General features: G+C 36.0%; 3 protein-coding genes across 7 annotated transcripts in view; all 3 read left to right on the forward strand.

Moving 5' to 3' along the window:
- Window positions 1-5,547, forward strand: part of slc4a2b (solute carrier family 4 member 2b) — a 41,053-nt gene extending 35,506 nt beyond the window's left edge. For 3 of the 5 annotated variants that reach the window (XR_014531622.1, XR_014531623.1, XR_014531624.1), the window contains 6 exons: window positions 128-217; window positions 353-513; window positions 686-939; window positions 1,342-1,511; window positions 1,799-2,982; window positions 3,023-5,374. Coding sequence is in view for 2 of the 5 variants with exons in the window: in XM_083530210.1 (XP_083386336.1) it covers window positions 128-217; window positions 353-513; window positions 686-939; window positions 1,342-1,511; window positions 1,799-1,972; window positions 3,082-3,162 (930 nt within the window). In the remaining 3 variants the exon portion in view is untranslated. Of the gene's footprint in view, window positions 1-127; window positions 218-352; window positions 514-685; window positions 940-1,341; window positions 1,512-1,798; window positions 2,983-3,022 lie in introns of all 5 variants that reach the window. The other 2 variants (XM_083530210.1, XM_083530209.1) reach the window with 1 other exon arrangement.
- Window positions 5,548-7,673: 2,126 nt separating this feature from the next.
- Window positions 7,674-10,048, forward strand: LOC310719992 (uncharacterized protein). Its single transcript, XM_083530239.1, has 4 exons — window positions 7,674-7,917; window positions 8,864-8,974; window positions 9,130-9,231; window positions 9,869-10,048. Exons 1-4 carry the CDS (start codon window positions 7,723-7,725, stop codon window positions 9,956-9,958), a joined length of 498 nt encoding a protein of 165 aa, XP_083386365.1. The 5' UTR covers window positions 7,674-7,722; the 3' UTR covers window positions 9,959-10,048.
- A 2,579-nt stretch (window positions 10,049-12,627) lies between these two features.
- LOC310719993 (uncharacterized protein) lies at window positions 12,628-15,885 on the forward strand. Its single transcript, XM_083530240.1, has 4 exons — window positions 12,628-13,070; window positions 13,956-14,066; window positions 14,186-14,287; window positions 15,016-15,885. Exons 1-4 carry the CDS (start codon window positions 12,885-12,887, stop codon window positions 15,103-15,105), a joined length of 489 nt encoding a protein of 162 aa, XP_083386366.1. The 5' UTR covers window positions 12,628-12,884; the 3' UTR covers window positions 15,106-15,885.
- The last annotated feature ends 1,266 nt before the right edge of the window (window positions 15,886-17,151 follow it).

Here is a 17,151-nt window from a genome sequence, read left to right on the forward strand (position 1 = left end):
CATTCATTGTCCGAATTATTAATGAAAACCATCCTATTCCATATCCCAATGCTATAGTGGTGTGTTGCTTTGATGTTCATGAAGAATTTAACAGAATTGTGCTAAATGTCTAATTTTCTCGTCTCAGCTGAGGAGAGTGATCGGAGATTTCGGTGTTCCTATCGCCATCTTCATCATGGTACTGGTGGATTACAGTGTCCAGGATACATACACACAAGTAAGGCAGCCTGCGTCTGATGAACTGTTACAGCTTAGTAGTAGTGAAGCAATATGCATATTATGCGTAGAAATAATAATCATCATCATAATAATATAATATACTTTTTGTTAATTGTGTGTTTTGTGAGCGCAGAAGCTGAGCGTTCCTCATGGTTTGTCAGTAACGAGCCCTTCAAAAAGAACCTGGATTGTGAACCCTCTCGGCAACTCGTTCCCTGTGTGGATGATGGCAGCCAGTGTTCTTCCTGCTCTCCTGGTGTTTATTCTCATTTTTATGGAGACACAGATCACCACGTGAGTGACTCTAAAAGCGAAATGTAGCATCAAATCTATGATGCAAGACTTGATCTAAAAAAAAAAAAAAAAAAAAGATTTTATGTGTTGTGCTATTATTCTTAAAATTCAATAATTGAATGGTCATGAACCCCATATTGTTTCCTGTGTGTGTTTCTGTGTCTTGATACAGGCTGATTGTGAGTAAAAAAGAGAGAATGCTGGTTAAAGGTTCAGGTTTCCATCTGGACCTTCTGCTGATTGTCAGTCTTGGTGGGACCTGCGCATTGTTTGGCTTACCGTGGATGGCGGCTGCGACTGTCAGGTCCGTTACACACGTCAATGCGCTAACTGTAATGAGTAACGCTGTCGCCCCTGGTGATAAGCCACGAATTCAAGAGGTCAAAGAGCAAAGAGTCACAGGATTGTTGGTGGCCATATTGGTGGGTAAGTGATTCATTCAAATCAACTTCGTCACCATTAACATCATCTTAAATAAAAAAATTTAAGTAAAAAAAAAGCTACAGCAGAACAACGTCAGCGTTGGACAGATACTCTGAGAGCAAATGAAGTGAGAAGAATGATAAATATGAAAACTGTAAAACTGTAAAACTGTAAAATCTATAAAAACTGGGAGAACATGAGAAAGCTCTAAGAACTGGAATTATAATAAATAAATAAAAAGAACTATGGAAACTAGAATGAGAAGAAACAAGTGAACTAGGGTTATTACATCAAAAAAGGAAATCACAGGAAACTAGGAGGACTATAGCAGCTGTGAGAATACCTGGAGAACAAGGACTTTAGTGTTATGTTGAGTTCGAATGAGTTTGTACTCTGTGTGTGTAGGTCTCTCGATTGTGATTGGCAAAGTGTTGAGTCTGATTCCCCTCGCTGTGCTCTTTGGGATTTTCCTCTACATGGGAGTGATGTCACTCAACGGCATTCAACTCAGCGAAAGGATGAAACTGCTGCTAATGCCGACTAAATATCATCCAGACGAAATCTACGTCCGAAAGGTACACTCTCTAACACACACACTCACACTCCATCTCTGGAGGTTCCATCTCTTCGTCATGCTTGTTTCTGTTCTCTAACTGATTATTGTGGTACATATTAAAAAATGAATACAGACAGAAAACAAGTGACACCATACAATCCGTTTATTGTGGTTTTAAGATTTTACAGAAATCAACCTGTGAAAGTGTCACTGTGTGTCACAATCTGTGTGTTCATTATACCATTATTAATATCAATCCGATTGACCATTGAACTAGTGAGCTGAGTGGGATTCACTGTGTTTCAGGTGCGGACTCTGCGCATGCACCTCTTCACTGGGATCCAGTTGGTGTGTTTGGCCATTTTGTGGGTGGTCATGTCAACAGCGGCATCGCTTGCTTTCCCTTTTGTCCTCATTCTGACCGTCCCTCTAATGATGTTCGTCTTACCTCGGATATTTAACACACGTGAGATTCAGTGTGTGAGTACACATTCATATAAACATGCGTATATACGCAAACAGGGTGAAAGTTCCAAGTTTAAAGTGAAAAAGCCAAAAAACAAACAACAAAAATAGAATTGAATAGAATTGAAGAACCTGGTTAAAAACTCCACTGCCATCTCTCCTAAACATCTCCATGCTTCCACTGGTATCTCATCTGGTCCAACCACTTGGACTGGACTTGGACTTTCCACTTTTCATCCTCTTTACACTGCTCTCACTTCCTTCTTACTAATCCTATCCACTTTCTGCTTCCTCTCTCTCTCTGATTCTCCTTGTTCATCAGCTGCTCAAGATACTCCCTCCATCTTCTCAACACACTCTCCTCACTAGTCAACACATTTCCATCTCCATCCTTTATAGCTCTAACTTACAGCACATCCTTCCCAGCTTGTTCCCTCTGCCTGGCCATCTGTAAATTGCAGAGTAAAGGCAAAAAACTAAATCAAAAGCAAGGACTAACACAGGGAAAACCGGGAAACTGGTAGGGAAAACAAACACAGGAAATGTACTTCAACAATGTATTTCAACAATCAAGCCACAAACTAAAACAAAGTAGGAACATTAATACACACATGAGTGATTAGATACAGGTGGAAAAATTAGGACGTAATGAGGGACACAGAGGCACAATGGCGACATCTGGTGGAGAAAACAGGGAGCTACAAGAGCGCAGAAACCTAACAGTAAACCTAACTAGATAAACAACTCGGTCTTGAAGTTGCGTGAGAATCTGTATGGTCAGCAGCTACGCAATCTAAATGCACTTTCATTGTATAAATATTGACATGACTTCTGGACTTAGGTTGCCGACTCTAAATAGGGCCCATAGAGTTCAAGTTGAGTCAGACCCCTATTTAATGATCGTGTATGTATTGACACAGACAGATAAAGCTTCTTCTGGGCATAGGGACTAAACCAAAGAGAAGTTGACATGAAGTACTGTCAGAGACAGGATTGGAAAAAGCCCAGATAAAATTTTTGTTCATGTTGATCGTGTTTGTTTACTATTTGAGTGTAATTGTTTAGACAGACAGATAGACAGATGTTAGTTGTATTACTCTCATCTTGTGTTTCTCACTCTACAGCTTGATTCAGATGACGCAGAGCCCACGTTCGATGAGAAAGAGGGAGTGGATGAGTACACTGAGATGCACATGCCCGTGTGATGCACATTCACCTATTCATGGTGGGATTTTACTCCCTTTTGTTTCACTGCCAGGGGGAATCGGAGTGAAGAAATCGCTGTTTTTTGACTTTACTTTAAAAGCACAAAAACACGGTTAAAATGTTATAATCCAGTTCAGATTTATGTATTAAATTGAGAAACCAAGTTGGGCTAAAAAAAAAAAAAAAAAAATTTAAAAAAAGTGAGACAGAGCACAAAAAGTATTACAGTGTAATACATAAACATGAGTTATGTAATATGTATTACATATTATTGTAGTAATTTATGTATTCTAATATATTTGAATCAAATGTTATTATGATGTTGATTGAGGGTGTGTGCACACGCGCATGTGTGTGTGTGTGTGTGTGTGTGTCTTAGACCCTGTGTATGCACTCAAATCAGTGACTCTATCGATACATATGAACATATGTATTTGTAAGTGTTCTCTATTCTATTCAAATTTACACCTTTAATGCCAAATTATCCGTGTTCTGCCTTTATTGCCAATGATGACAAAATTGTTAGCAGTTTGTTTTGTAAACTAGCAAACAAATGAATCATAACGGATTAGCCATAGACACGGATTTGGCGCAGGACTCTTTCTTTTATTCGCCAACACTATATAACCAAAGTATCTAGAGTTTTTTCCATTATATTTTCAATATATTTTTAACATCTTTAACAGAATTTTGAAAAAAAAAATCTATTTTTAATATAAGGTAGCTGGCCTACAATCAGAGATCTTGTTCACACAATGTTACAGAAGGGCACAACAACTTGTTCATGTTCAAGTTCATCGCTGTAGCGCCTTTCACAATGGACATTGTCTCAAAGTGACTTTACAGAACATAATACTTATAGAACCAACAATTATTATATAAGTGAATGATGTGTGTTTATCCCTGATGAGCAGCCTGGGGCAAGTGTTTTTGAAGGAATAACTCACTTAGATGAATGAGGAAGAAACCTTGTGAGAAACCAGACTCAAAAGGTGAACCCATCCTCATATCAAGAGTGCGATTATAAATCTTAAAACAATACAAAACACCGGAGAGTAAGAAGCACCATGAGTACCATAGTGTGTGTGATGATGAGTAATGTCCTTTCTAGAGTCTTATGGTCAGTTGACGTTGTGGAACCTGAGCAACTCATAAAATAGCTCAATATTTAAGATCATCATAGATCCAACACCTGCTCCTCCATACCAGAGCCTTTAAATGTGCAAAGAAGTCCAATGTCAAAACTCTAAACGAAGTGGGATCCAAATGGCACTAGTACATCTCTAGATAGTTCGGATGTTTGGACCTCTTTAAAAGTCCATAATCTTCATGAGGTGATACACAACTGTAGGTGGCGCTGTAGGGTGAATCGGGATGGGTAGAGAAAGAAATGTTCCTCAGTTCTGATTGGAAAAGTGATTTTGTATGACACTGTCAAAATTTTGTAGCTGATACAAAATAAAGTTTTCCTTGCATTAACAAGGTTAATATAGTAGAACGCTGCAGCCAGCTAATGGTGTTATTAGCAATATAAAGCAAAGCCTTCTAGTTTTGTCTAGCCTAGGCTATAAGTAGTGTTAGTAATAATGTGTATTGTGTAAACATGTCTCTGAGATTGTGTTGTGATGCTACATTAGAGCTAGTTCAGAAGTGTAGGGATATTTTGTATACAGAATTACTAGAACATTCTATGAGGGAAAAATTACTTAGATAATATTACAACTAAAGTATGGAACCCATGACACTACCACTAGCTACATTTTCTATCTAACTAGCAGCGAACCTAACACTGTATTGAATCATTTATTTCCATAATGCTAATTGAAGTTTTGGTTAAACAGTATGTTTAGTGGTCACCTAAGAACCCATACTTTCTCTTCTGAGTTACAGTGTTAGCTGTCCCAGTTATGGACTACAATAGCCCTTCAATTTATTTAACACTTTATATTTTTTAAATTTTGAAAGAGTAATAGTGCCTCAAACTTCTCAGCTTGGTATTTATTCATGCCTTTGTCGTAATGATATCCAAGCTTTCAGGTCCACTAATCGCATGGTCAACTACAGGATAACAAATTTACACTATTAATACCAATTGTTACTTTAGGATTTTTATTCCTTTATTTATGCAAGGGAATCATGGTGGTGAAAGAATTGTATACAATCTTGTATTTTTGTTGTAATAAATCTGTTTGTTAACCCTAAACATATTAACACATCGTGTTATTGTCTCTGTTTAGTTTTAGCATTAATACATATCATTTGTTGGGTTTTTTGTAATGATATAATGGTAGAACTTTTCTTGCTGTTTTGGTTCTATTGTAAATAAGTGACATTTTTTCAGTTTGATGCATTTTAAGAGAATATATTCAAATCATTAGACAAAATCTGCTTGTTGTCTTTTTTTTCAATATATATTTAGGTACCACAACAATTCTTTATAGGTCTTGTAGAGTCTATGCTTTGAAGCACTGATATTAATGTATATACAGTACATAATTATTAGGCATAACATGAAATCTGTTTGCCAAGAATATTGCCCTTGAGTCAAAAATATGAGGTATCGACTCCACAAAATCTCTGAAGGAGTTCTGTGGTATCTGGAACCTAGACATTAGCAGCCGATCCTTTAAGTCCATAAGTTTATCCAACAGACACTTGATCAGATTATGATCTGGGGAATCGGAGACCAAATGAACACCTTAATCACTGACATTAGGGAATTATAACTCTGCCTTTACTAGCTTGCCTTTTTCATATATTGCATTTTGGTGCCATCACTTTCCCAGGTAAGTGGCGGACATGCACTCAGCCATCTACAAGATGCAAAAGAATATGATTCATCAGAACAGTCCACCTTCTAATTTTGATCCATGGTCCAGTTTTGATGCTCAGATTCCCATTGTAGATGCTTTCCTTTGCAAAAAGGGGTCAACAAGAGCTTTCTGACTGCTCTTTAACTACACTGTTAGCATTAACATTTTCAGTAATAAGTGCTACAGTAGTTCTTCTGTAATATAGGACCAGACGAGCTAGCCTGTGGTGCCCTTGATAATGTCGCTGACTCACAACTTGCCCTTTCTAAGACCTTTTAATAGGAACTAACCACTGCATACTTAAAAACACCTCACAAGACCTGCTATTTTGGAGATGCTCTAAACCAGTCGTCTATCCTTTGTTAAAGTCAGTCAGATCTTGCCCATTTTTCCTGCTTCTAACACATTAACTTCAAGAACTGACCTACAACTTAATGTATCCTACCCCTTGACGAGGGCCACTGTAATAAGAAAATAAATGGTATTCATCTGTCACTGGTTTTAATTGGTGTATATTTACATTCACACTCCCAATGATTGAGTCAAAGTCACCAATCAAACTAGAACAGGTTTTTATTTGCCACCCGACCACTATTTTTTAGTATACATAACTGTATATTGCCAAATAGTTTACAGATACCTGACCATTCACCGATATGTGCTTGTTGAACAACCCACTCTTTTGTAAAAGCACATCTCTAGATGTTTTTTTTATGTAGCCGTTTGTGAGGTCAGACTCTGGTGTTGGGTGAGCTGGGCCTGCCAAGCTATTCAGTGCTCCAGTTCATCCCAAGGGTTTGCAGTGGGATTGAGTTCTTCCACTCCAAGCTTGGCATCTTTACATTTTTGATGTTTTTGTCACGTTATTAGAAAAATATTGATTCTGAACTGCTCCAGATGATGTAGGTGGCACAGTTGCGGTTGTAGTCTAGAGGTTTGGAGTTGCTCTAGTAAAATGGTATTCACCCTCCATATGTGAAATGCCTCACTCTCTGTAATTCCACGCATTGTTTTATTGTTTTGTATTGATGGTTTCTATAATTGCGACGTGATAGTGGTGCTAATAAGAGGTGGATTTTTACCCCACTGAAGGCCCAGGTACCAAATGCATAGTCTGCCAATGGTACATTTATGTACAACTGTACAGAAGTTATAAACAGTGTTTATACAGAGTTATAATGGTGTAGAGTTCTGGTGAGTGATGGTGGATGGAAAAAAAGCTGGCCCTGAATCTTGTGACTGCGAGTTAAGGAGTCTTTGATGATGTTGTGAGCGCTACACAGACATCTGCTGTGGTGAATGGCAGGTAATTGGGAGCCAGTAAAGCGTTGCGTGGTTTTGACCACTCTTTGCAGGGCTTCACGTTTACACACAGTGGAGCCTCCATACCAACAATTTGAGAAAGGAGCACATATACATGTAATTGTCAAATGTGTACATACCTTTTTTTTTTTACCATACAGTGTGTAATAACTGTTCTGTCATTACAAGTAAGATCAAATAATGTCATTACAAGCAATAAATCAATAAATCTTATGTGCTTTCACTGTTCGGGTTGTTTGTTGACGTTTCTAAAAGTTGACCCTGGAAGTTTGATCAAATCTGACCAAAGGCCAGTACAAATCCATCCTCTCCAACAAATCTGGGCCTGATTCTGGATGCTTTTTGTGTTAATGTTTAACCTGTTTTGATTTCAGAGCTTCACTGTATCCCGTGGAGTTCAGAGTGCGTGGAGAGTGTTTGAAAATGGCTGTGTTACCACGTGTCTTGTTTTTTATTGCTGTTGTAATATTACATTTTTCCGAAGCCCAAAATGAATTCGGGAAACTCCCAGAGTCCTACAGGAAAGGAGTGAAACTCGCAGAGGAGCAGGTGAATTCGCATAATGGCGTGCAGAACCATTTCCTGTTCTTCAAAAGCCTGGAACATTCCAGCATTGAGGTATTAATACTTTTTAAAAGCTTATCCTTAAGAATTACCAGCAGTGCTTAATATCCACTTCACATACCTTTAGGGATTGTTAAAAAACTGATATTATATTGTAATTTGCAATATATTTTAAAATGATTTTGGATGTTACATAAGTGTATTATTTTCCATATCTATCTCTATATCATATTAGAGGGACAGCACATGTAGGATGTTTTGGTGACAAGGTGAGGGAGGCGAGATTGAGATGGTTTGGACATGTGCAGAGAAGGGACATGAATTATATTGGTAGAAAAATGCTGAAGATGGAGCCACCAGGTAGGAGGAAAAGAGGAAGGCCAAGGAGGAGGTTTATGGATGTGGTGAGGGAAGACATGCAGGTAGTTGGTTTAAAAGAGGCAGATATAGAGGACAGGGTGGTATGGAGACGGATGATCCGCTGTGGCGACCCCTAATGGGAGCAGCCGAAAGAAGAAGAAGAAGAAGAAGAAGAAGAAGATCTCTATATCATATCCATAGTAATATTTTTAAATACTTAAATATAAGTATATAAATTATGCTTCTCAGACTCCCTATGAACAGCAGCTCCAACAGCATTTATTTTACTCCTATTTTTAAAGCTTTTGTTTCAGTATATACACTTTTCCAGTAGTAGGAGTTTTGTATGACAGACATTTCACATACACAAACATTATTCTAACAAAAAAAAAAAAACATGTAATTGTTCATATGGCAAAGCTTAAGGATGAACACCAACATCATAACGTAATTATGAACCTACTGTATCAAAAGTCAGATTTATTTCTAAAATAAAAAGTCATTGTTGATAAACTGCTAATGTACCTGTAGTAATGTAGACATGCTGTTAAAGGAAAAAATCAACCGATGTTAATGATCGTTATTCTGTCTTTGTTTAATGAACTTAATCTCCTGAACTCCTGATGTTGGGTCTCTCTAGGCAGGATTTAACGTAAACTACTTCTACCATCACATTCACCTGAAGGCGACAAAATGCAGCCGTGGAACTGAAAACGCAGACTCGAAGAAGTGTGCGTTCAGAAACGACCGAGTAAGTGACAGTCCATGTGTCAGTATTAGACTGAGATAATACTGGATGAACAATAACATCTACAAGTCATAACTGGTTACAAATTAGAATATAATTATAACGTCATCACACATGAAGCACAAAATACATAACGAAACTTTTTTTATTTGTATCAGCCTGTGATTGACTGTACAGTCTGCTACAAGATGTTCGATGGCGAGATTCAGATGGAACCAAAGCCGTACATACATTGTGTCCATAAACCCGCACTCACAAAGGTTCTGAAACATTCCTTATTTCTTTTTAAAAATGTATATATATATATCGGGTCATTCCTTGTATGCACACAATGCACAATTGTCTCTAGAGTGTTACACAAAAGAAAAAACCTCCAGGAAATGTTTTTATTAGTCTGTGCTTGCTGTAGCATCAAATCATGTGTTCTGATGCTTTTTCCGCTCACTATGCTAATAAAAAATTCTTATGTGAGTTCTATATTGATGTAAACATTCGCCAAAGCAATGCTTTTTTTTTGGCCATTTCACTGCAGCTACCTGATTGCCTGATTAGATATTTTCATGAATGGAGGTGTATAGCTGAACACAGCAGGTTGCATATCCAGGAGGAATTATTGTTTCCACAAGTGAAATACTTTTTCTTTAAATTTAATTATAGGCTGTATGCGCAAGATAGTCAAATCTAATACATAAATAGTAAACAAATTATGAAGCAACATTTAGGGTGATATTAAACTCATAACTCCAAACAGGAATTACAATTTGTAAAAAGTATGATAAAAGCATGTTAATACTATATGAACTTTGTTTATATACAAGGAATGACCTGATATTTAAATAATGCCTTCAGAAACGTTCTATAAAACTCAGATAACTCTTTGTTTTGTTTTGTCCGAAGGAGATGGAGTTGGCTCGAATCGAACACTGCAATAGTATGTCTGTCAGCAGTGGATCTATGACTCTCCTGGCCTCAGTCGGATCTGATTAACAATCTGTGGCTTACAATGTTAAGCACTTGAGCTGATTTGATTAGAATGGGTTATTATGGGCATAATAAACTGCATAACTAAACTACAAACTAGCATTATATTGAAGTAACTAAACTACAGACTAGCATTACAGTGGATAGGCTAAATCACAAACTACCCTTATAGTGTACAGGATAAACTAAAAACTAGCATTATAGACAAGGAACTAAACTACATACTAACATTACAGTGAGCAGGCTAGACTATTTAGTGAACAGGCTAAATCACAAAGTACCAACATAGTGAACAGACTAAAATGGAGACTTCTATTATATTGAACAAGTTAATCTTAAACTATTATTAACGTAAAATTCCAAAATGACCGGCCCAGTTTAATTGCATTTTGTGATTTAATCTTGAAATGTAATCTATTGATTCGTGACCATAAACACGAATTTCCCTCTTTTTTCGTGTCACTGAGGACGACTTTCTATGTAATGTATTTCAATAGGAAGTGTTTTTGTTGCCTCCACCAGTTTTCTTTCTGCCACTGGATAACACAGACGCTGTATTGCTTTTTTCTTGTTTGTTACACATTTTTTAATCTTTAAGCACCATTTAAGCAGGAGATTTTATCTTTGATTTTATTGCTTCATATTCAAGCAACTCGCTATTATAAACCGTCAGTGGTTCCTTCCAGTCAAAATACAGTAACTATACTTTCCTGTTTAATTATGGAGACTGTGTTAATTATAGACACACACATTTATTTCAGTATAACCCTAATTTATATTTTCCGGCTTATTCTATGATAAAAATGGGGAAAAATATGACACTTCTGTCAGCATTACCGATGATCCGCTGCCTCCATTGCTATAGAGATGGAGTCAGATGGAGGCAGTCATGCTAAGTGACATGAAAAGAATAGGGGAAATTCGTGTCCATTAACACGAATCAATAGATCAATTTCGTGACTAAATCACAAAATGCCATAAGACTGTGTTAACATGACGGACTAGCATTGTAGTGAATGGACTAAAGGGCAAATTACTATTAGAATGAACACGTGAAATCCAGACTGGCATTTTAGTGAACTGTCTAAACTACAAACTAGCATTATAGTCAACTGCAGGCTAGCATTACAGTAAAAAAAAAAAACTTGACTAGCATTGTAGTGAACATGCTGAGTGACAGATAAAAAATAGTTAATGCCAAAATGTCATCGTAGAAAAAAGACAAAAATAAAGCATTTATGTGTAACAGACTGAACTACATACTAGCATTGTAGTAAACAGGTTAAACTACTGACTAGCATTGTAGTGAATGTAATAAATGCGAAACTAGCATTGACATGCAAAATCACAAACTAGCATTGTATAGACTAAGCTACAAACTAGTATTAAAGCAAAAAATTTAACGATGGACTACAGTACATTTAAGATAAGGAAGTTTTGAATGCCCTTCAGGTTTGTGAATTAGCAAACCATAATTAATCAACGTAATTAATGTTAAATCACTAATAATAAACTAGCATTAAACTAGCATCACAGTGGCATTTTATTAATTCAGCTGATGTGTTAAATTTATGTTATTGTTATGTTATTGTTAATAGCACTATAATAAAAAAGAAGCTTTTATGTCCATTGTTTTGAACACATGCTGCTATTAACACACTCATCACTTTCAAGCACATTCTGTCCAACAGTAGATGGTGCTAAAACAAAGTGAGACATAATTAATACAAGATCTACTTGTCTTTCTTGTAAAGGGACAAGCTGAGACAGAAAACAGCAGGAATGCAGAGAGAATGGCACGGTAGAGATGAGGTCTTCCGAATATGTTTATTGCAAGGGTGTGTGTGCGTGTGTGTGCGTGTGTGTGCGTGTGTGTGTGTGTGTGTGTGTGTGTGTTTGTGTGTGTGTGTGCGCAAAATACAGTGGTGGACAGTAACAAATAAAATGTAATTTGTTACTGTACTTAAGTACCTTTTTTGCATATCTGTACCTTCCTGAAGTCTCCATTTAGGGAGACTTTTACTTTAACTTCACTTTATTCTACATTTAGCTTAATTTTTACTCAACTACACTTTGTGAAATCAGTCATTCCTTTTTATGTATAAGTGGATATAAACTTAACTGGTCACACAGAAAGCCGCCAATCAAGGTTTGTTTTGAACTTGTTTTGATTGCCGCTTGGTGGTATCTACTTATCACGAACATACAGTTCAACGTCAGTTCAACAGCAAGCAGAACATATTATGAGGAATAAAGGATGGAAGGAACTCCTGACTCGAACTTGCCACAACACCCGTGGCCTTATTTGTGCACATTTTTTTTTAAGTAGTTGAAAAGAAGGTATTGGGCTCATGATAATTTAATTAGATATTAGTCTATTAAAGTCTTTTCACATAAATTGAGTTCATTAAGCAAGAGTTTTTATGCCAAAAAAGTTAATAGGACATTATAGTGATAATAAATCATAGTACTTTGGATATTTAAGTAGATTTGAAGGCAAATAATTATTTACTTTTATTCAAGTGAAAGTGTAAAAGGAGCACTTTTACTGAAGTAATATTTTTCTGTATATCTCTATTCTTACTCAAGTTCAAGGTCCACCACTGGTAAAAACATATAATTTGTATATAACAAATAACTGCTGAAATCATAAAAGAAAGAGAAAGTGGATTCAGGACAAAGAAAGACAAAGGGAGGGGGAAGGATGTTTCCTGTTGCATAAGCTCTTTCCTGTTTTTCTCTTCGACTCCAAATTCCAAAGGAATTAATCCTCAGTGGATCAGCAAAGTCTGACCTTCTTTTCTTTGTCTCATCTTGTAATTTATTGCCTCGACGCCACTTCTTCAAGATTAACAAAGACAGCCAAATCAGTCAGACTAACTGCTTGTACAGCATTACACCTTAGATAGTTGTGTGTAAGATTGTGGGTAAGATGGCAACACTGCTTTTGATTGTGCTGTTCGGCTGTGTTTGGAGCGCTGCTGGTCAGGATGAGCTGATGAAGCTTTCTGCTGGCTATAAAGCTGGAGCAAAACTGGCAATGGAGCAGGTTAATTCACACGAAGGTGTGCAGCAGCACTTCCTGTTCTTCAGGAGCATCAAGCGGTCAGAACTGGACGTGAGTGTGCATGCTTCTTTTTCTTTATATCTTTGAACTGTTAAAATGAGGACTGTTCTGTAACAGATTCTGTATTCTGATTCTAAATGCTCTCTAACTGATATGTAAAAGCTGACACATAACTGATCCCTGACAGATTTGTAATTTATACTTTAGCCTTACTTTAATTGTTAGCCTTATAAAAAGTATTTACATTTATTAAAAAATCTTATTTATATTTGAGCGCCTTGACAAACAATTCATGTATGGATTTGATTATTTATTCCTGACCCATTTCCTGTGTTTACATCAAACTCCTGCCAAAAATAAGTGTTTTTCATGTAGCTTAATCTCCATTTTTCATCAAAGGACGATTGATTATATTGTTTTCGCTGTGACTCATTTGCCTCAGTGTATTTTGCTTTAAGGTGGTTCCTTTTACATTGGAATTCTAAATTTGTTCTGCCAAGGCCTGGGAAATGTCAGTGTAGACCCCCTGTGGCAACCCCTGCTTTTCTTTTCTTTTGTTATATATATATATATATATATATATATATATATATATATATATATATATATATATATATATATATATATATATATATATATATATATATATATATATTCATCCCAAAAAGAAATTTACATTTGAAAGCCAGAAAATATATTTTGGCGTATGATAGTCTCTCAAAACATTAATGTAATGATTGTCAAGATAATCTAATGTGAGCTTTTATGTGGTCATGTATTAAATATCAGTTTTCAGCCTATTTTAGTACAATTTGATTCCATGTGTAAACATAATATCCTATAATAAATATGTAATTGATTTGCAGTGTAAATACATGTGCCCCTTCACATGACTTTATGTTGCTTGCTTTTTCTCTCTCTATCTTTTAATATCAGGCAGGATTCGGCGCAAAATATTTGTCTCATCACTTCAACCTAAAGCCCACCCGTTGCCCAAAAGGAACTGCAGCCGAAGAATTAAGCAAATGCAAGTTCAGGAACGACAGAGTGAGTTGACTTTTCCTTTTATACATTCACAACCAGATGTATAAATTACAGTTGCATTTGTACATTATGTACTCTGGTTTTCCTAATTACAAACCCAGCTTGTGTTTTTCCGTCCCCAGCCTCTGATAGACTGCATGGTCTGCTACAAGACATATCAGGATGAGATTCAAGAAAGCCCTAAACCATACATCCACTGCATCCACAAGCCAGCACTGACAAAGGTTAACCAAGCAAGCTATCTAGAACATGTATTAGAATCCTGTTACTCCATATCAGTACATAGTAGTAGTTTTGATTTGTAGTAGATTTGTAGTATTTAGGCAATTGTAGCCTACATAGAATACTATAGTTAGCCTATTTATTAAAAATAGTACCATAATGCTAAGCAGAAGTAGCAAAAATGGGATGAATGATTGAATGAGATGATTCAATCTTTTTATGATCCTAACTGACTTTCATACTATAGTTTACAATGACATCAATTTCAAGATAACTATGTTTTTCAAGATAGCTACCCTCTAGGGAAATGCTATTCAGCTAGTTCATAAATACAATAAAAGCTAATATTATCAATATTATATTATTTAATATTACAATAAAGCTAATAAAATGCTACTTGTTTCCCTGATTTTAGGGATATTTCATTTTAAAGGGACATTTAACATTTCATTTTAAAGCATATAGTAGCTAATATATAATATTATAGCTCATTTGTATAACACTAGCTTGGTATACCTAGCATAGTATAAGAGTTAGCATATTTATTCACAATAGTACAATAATGGTAAACACAAGTAGCAAAAATAGTAACTTTATGATCATAAGAATATCAGACTACCACTGGCTAACACGGTGTGTGTGTGTGTGTGTGTGTGTGTGTGTGTGTGTGCGCGCGTGTGTGTGTGTGTGTGTCTATGTCTGTGTCTGTCTGTGTGTGTTTGTGTTTCAGGATATGATTAAAGTGAGAAGGGATGCCTGTGAAAATATGAGCTATAGCGCCGGATCTGTTACACTGCTCGGCGTTAAGAGGAATAGATAAGAACATGCTACATGCTACTGCCATGCATTTCTCCACTGACGTCTAATTTTCCTCAATTCTCCATCAGAATTCTTTTTTACACAATGAATCATTTTTATTCAATGCCAGTAGAGATTTCTAATTAGCGAATCAACAAAGATGTTCACCACTGTTAAAGCTGTTCAGAGAATGTGTTGTTAAACCACTTTTATTTCTGGCCTACAAATAATTTGTCACAACTTTGTATAATTCATTTAAATTCCAAGTTGAACACCCAATGCTAGCTGAAAGCTAGATTAGCTAGTTTCCTTGTGTGGTTTTCTTTAGGTGTCAGGTTTTTTGTTGTTGTTTTTTTTTTCTTTCTTTGTTTTACAGAACGATACTAGATCCATTTCAAGCTAGCAAAATATTTTGTTACGTATATCTACTCCAAATGGCAACCCTTCAAAAAGTGCTAGTCAGCTAGCTAATTTTGAAAAAAGAAATGTCACTCTTTCCTAGTTTGCCTTTATGATAAGAGTATGTATGTCAATGACCACATTTCATTGTAAAGCTTCCTAGATCACTGCATCTAATGCAAGGTATCTATCTTTAGAAAATATTTTAATCATTAAAACCTTGTTTTTCCATTTTAATCGCCCACTGCCCACACTAATAATCTCAATTATTTTTTTACATGCTATATCTTTAAATAAACACATACATTTTGTGTGTATGTTTTATGTGTCATTTATCTGTCAAAATTCAGCAGCCATGTGTTATTTTTTTACAGTATATTTACAGTAAAATTTCTGACTACTAGAGGGCGCTCAGGGCTCACTGAATTATTTGACTGATTACACCCTTACACTCAATCACACACACACCTAACGAGCTGAAAAGATCACAAGATCACAATATTAAATTACAGATGTTAAGTTATATGATTAGTGCATGGGGCTAAACTAGGACAACTGTGTGGTTAATTAGGGCCTAACTGTTTTCACCTGGACATAGATATGCAAATGTAAAGGACATATTTAACCACAAACTCAGAAACACAGTAAATTAAAATAGGTTGGATTAAAGAGCTATCTTTGTGTCTTAAAAGACCCAACAGACTGCTATAGCTGGGCAACATTTATAAGAAGAAGAAGAAGAAAAAAGAAGCCATTTGCCTAAGGCATAGTGTCAGGGTTGTTGAAATACTGGATTACTGAATACCTGGATGTAAATATTGCAGATTGGAACACTAAATGGTTAAAAGATTGTGGGAACTTGACCATTACATCAATATAAGTTTGTTTACCCAAATTGTAAAAAAAAAATTGTAGTCACATTTGTATAGAATGTCTTTGTTTCCTATAGCGTTAGAAATTTCATTTACTTCATTTAATTGCCTAATAATAAGTCTCGCCTTAGTAATGATATAAATGAACACAAATTCCCAAAACCATAATTGAGAATGTAGTCAAAAGCCTTTTACAAGGAAAGTGGAGTTTATGATACAGCAATGCGAGACTCTGAAATGGGATGTTTAATGAGGACATATGGGTGTCATGTCAGGTGTATGCTTACAATATTTATTATGTTTGTAATCAGAGCTCACAAACAGAGTCACATAACTGCATTGAATTTTGGCCCAAAACTCAGTTCAAGTGAATTTCCTTTAAGTGAGTCAAGTGAGTCTTTATCTGTGATTGCCATTTGTATATTTGACAAATAGGTCACATGCTATTCTAAAAAAAACCTGTGCATCTGCATGCCTGCTGAAATGTCGCCAGCGATACACAAAAAAACAAACAAACATTTGTTTCAATCACTCACTAATGTTTATTAGGCAATGTTTCACATTCATGAAATTATTATCTAATCAACCAATTGTATGCCATAAGTTATAAACTCATGCAGACATGGTTAATGCAGACAGCTTTGGGTAATCTTCACATAATAATCTTCATCAGAATGCGGAAAATCTGATATCATTGATATTGACTGTGGCCTGGTCATTTGTGCCAAAGGGACTGGTTTGAGTATTTTTAGAACTCGTAAGATCTAAGATCTTTGTATATTTTCACAAGTAAATTC

Source organism: Silurus aristotelis, assembly GCF_946808225.1.
Source record: "Silurus aristotelis genome assembly, chromosome: 25".
Classification (NCBI taxonomy): Eukaryota; Metazoa; Chordata; class Actinopteri; order Siluriformes; family Siluridae; genus Silurus; species Silurus aristotelis.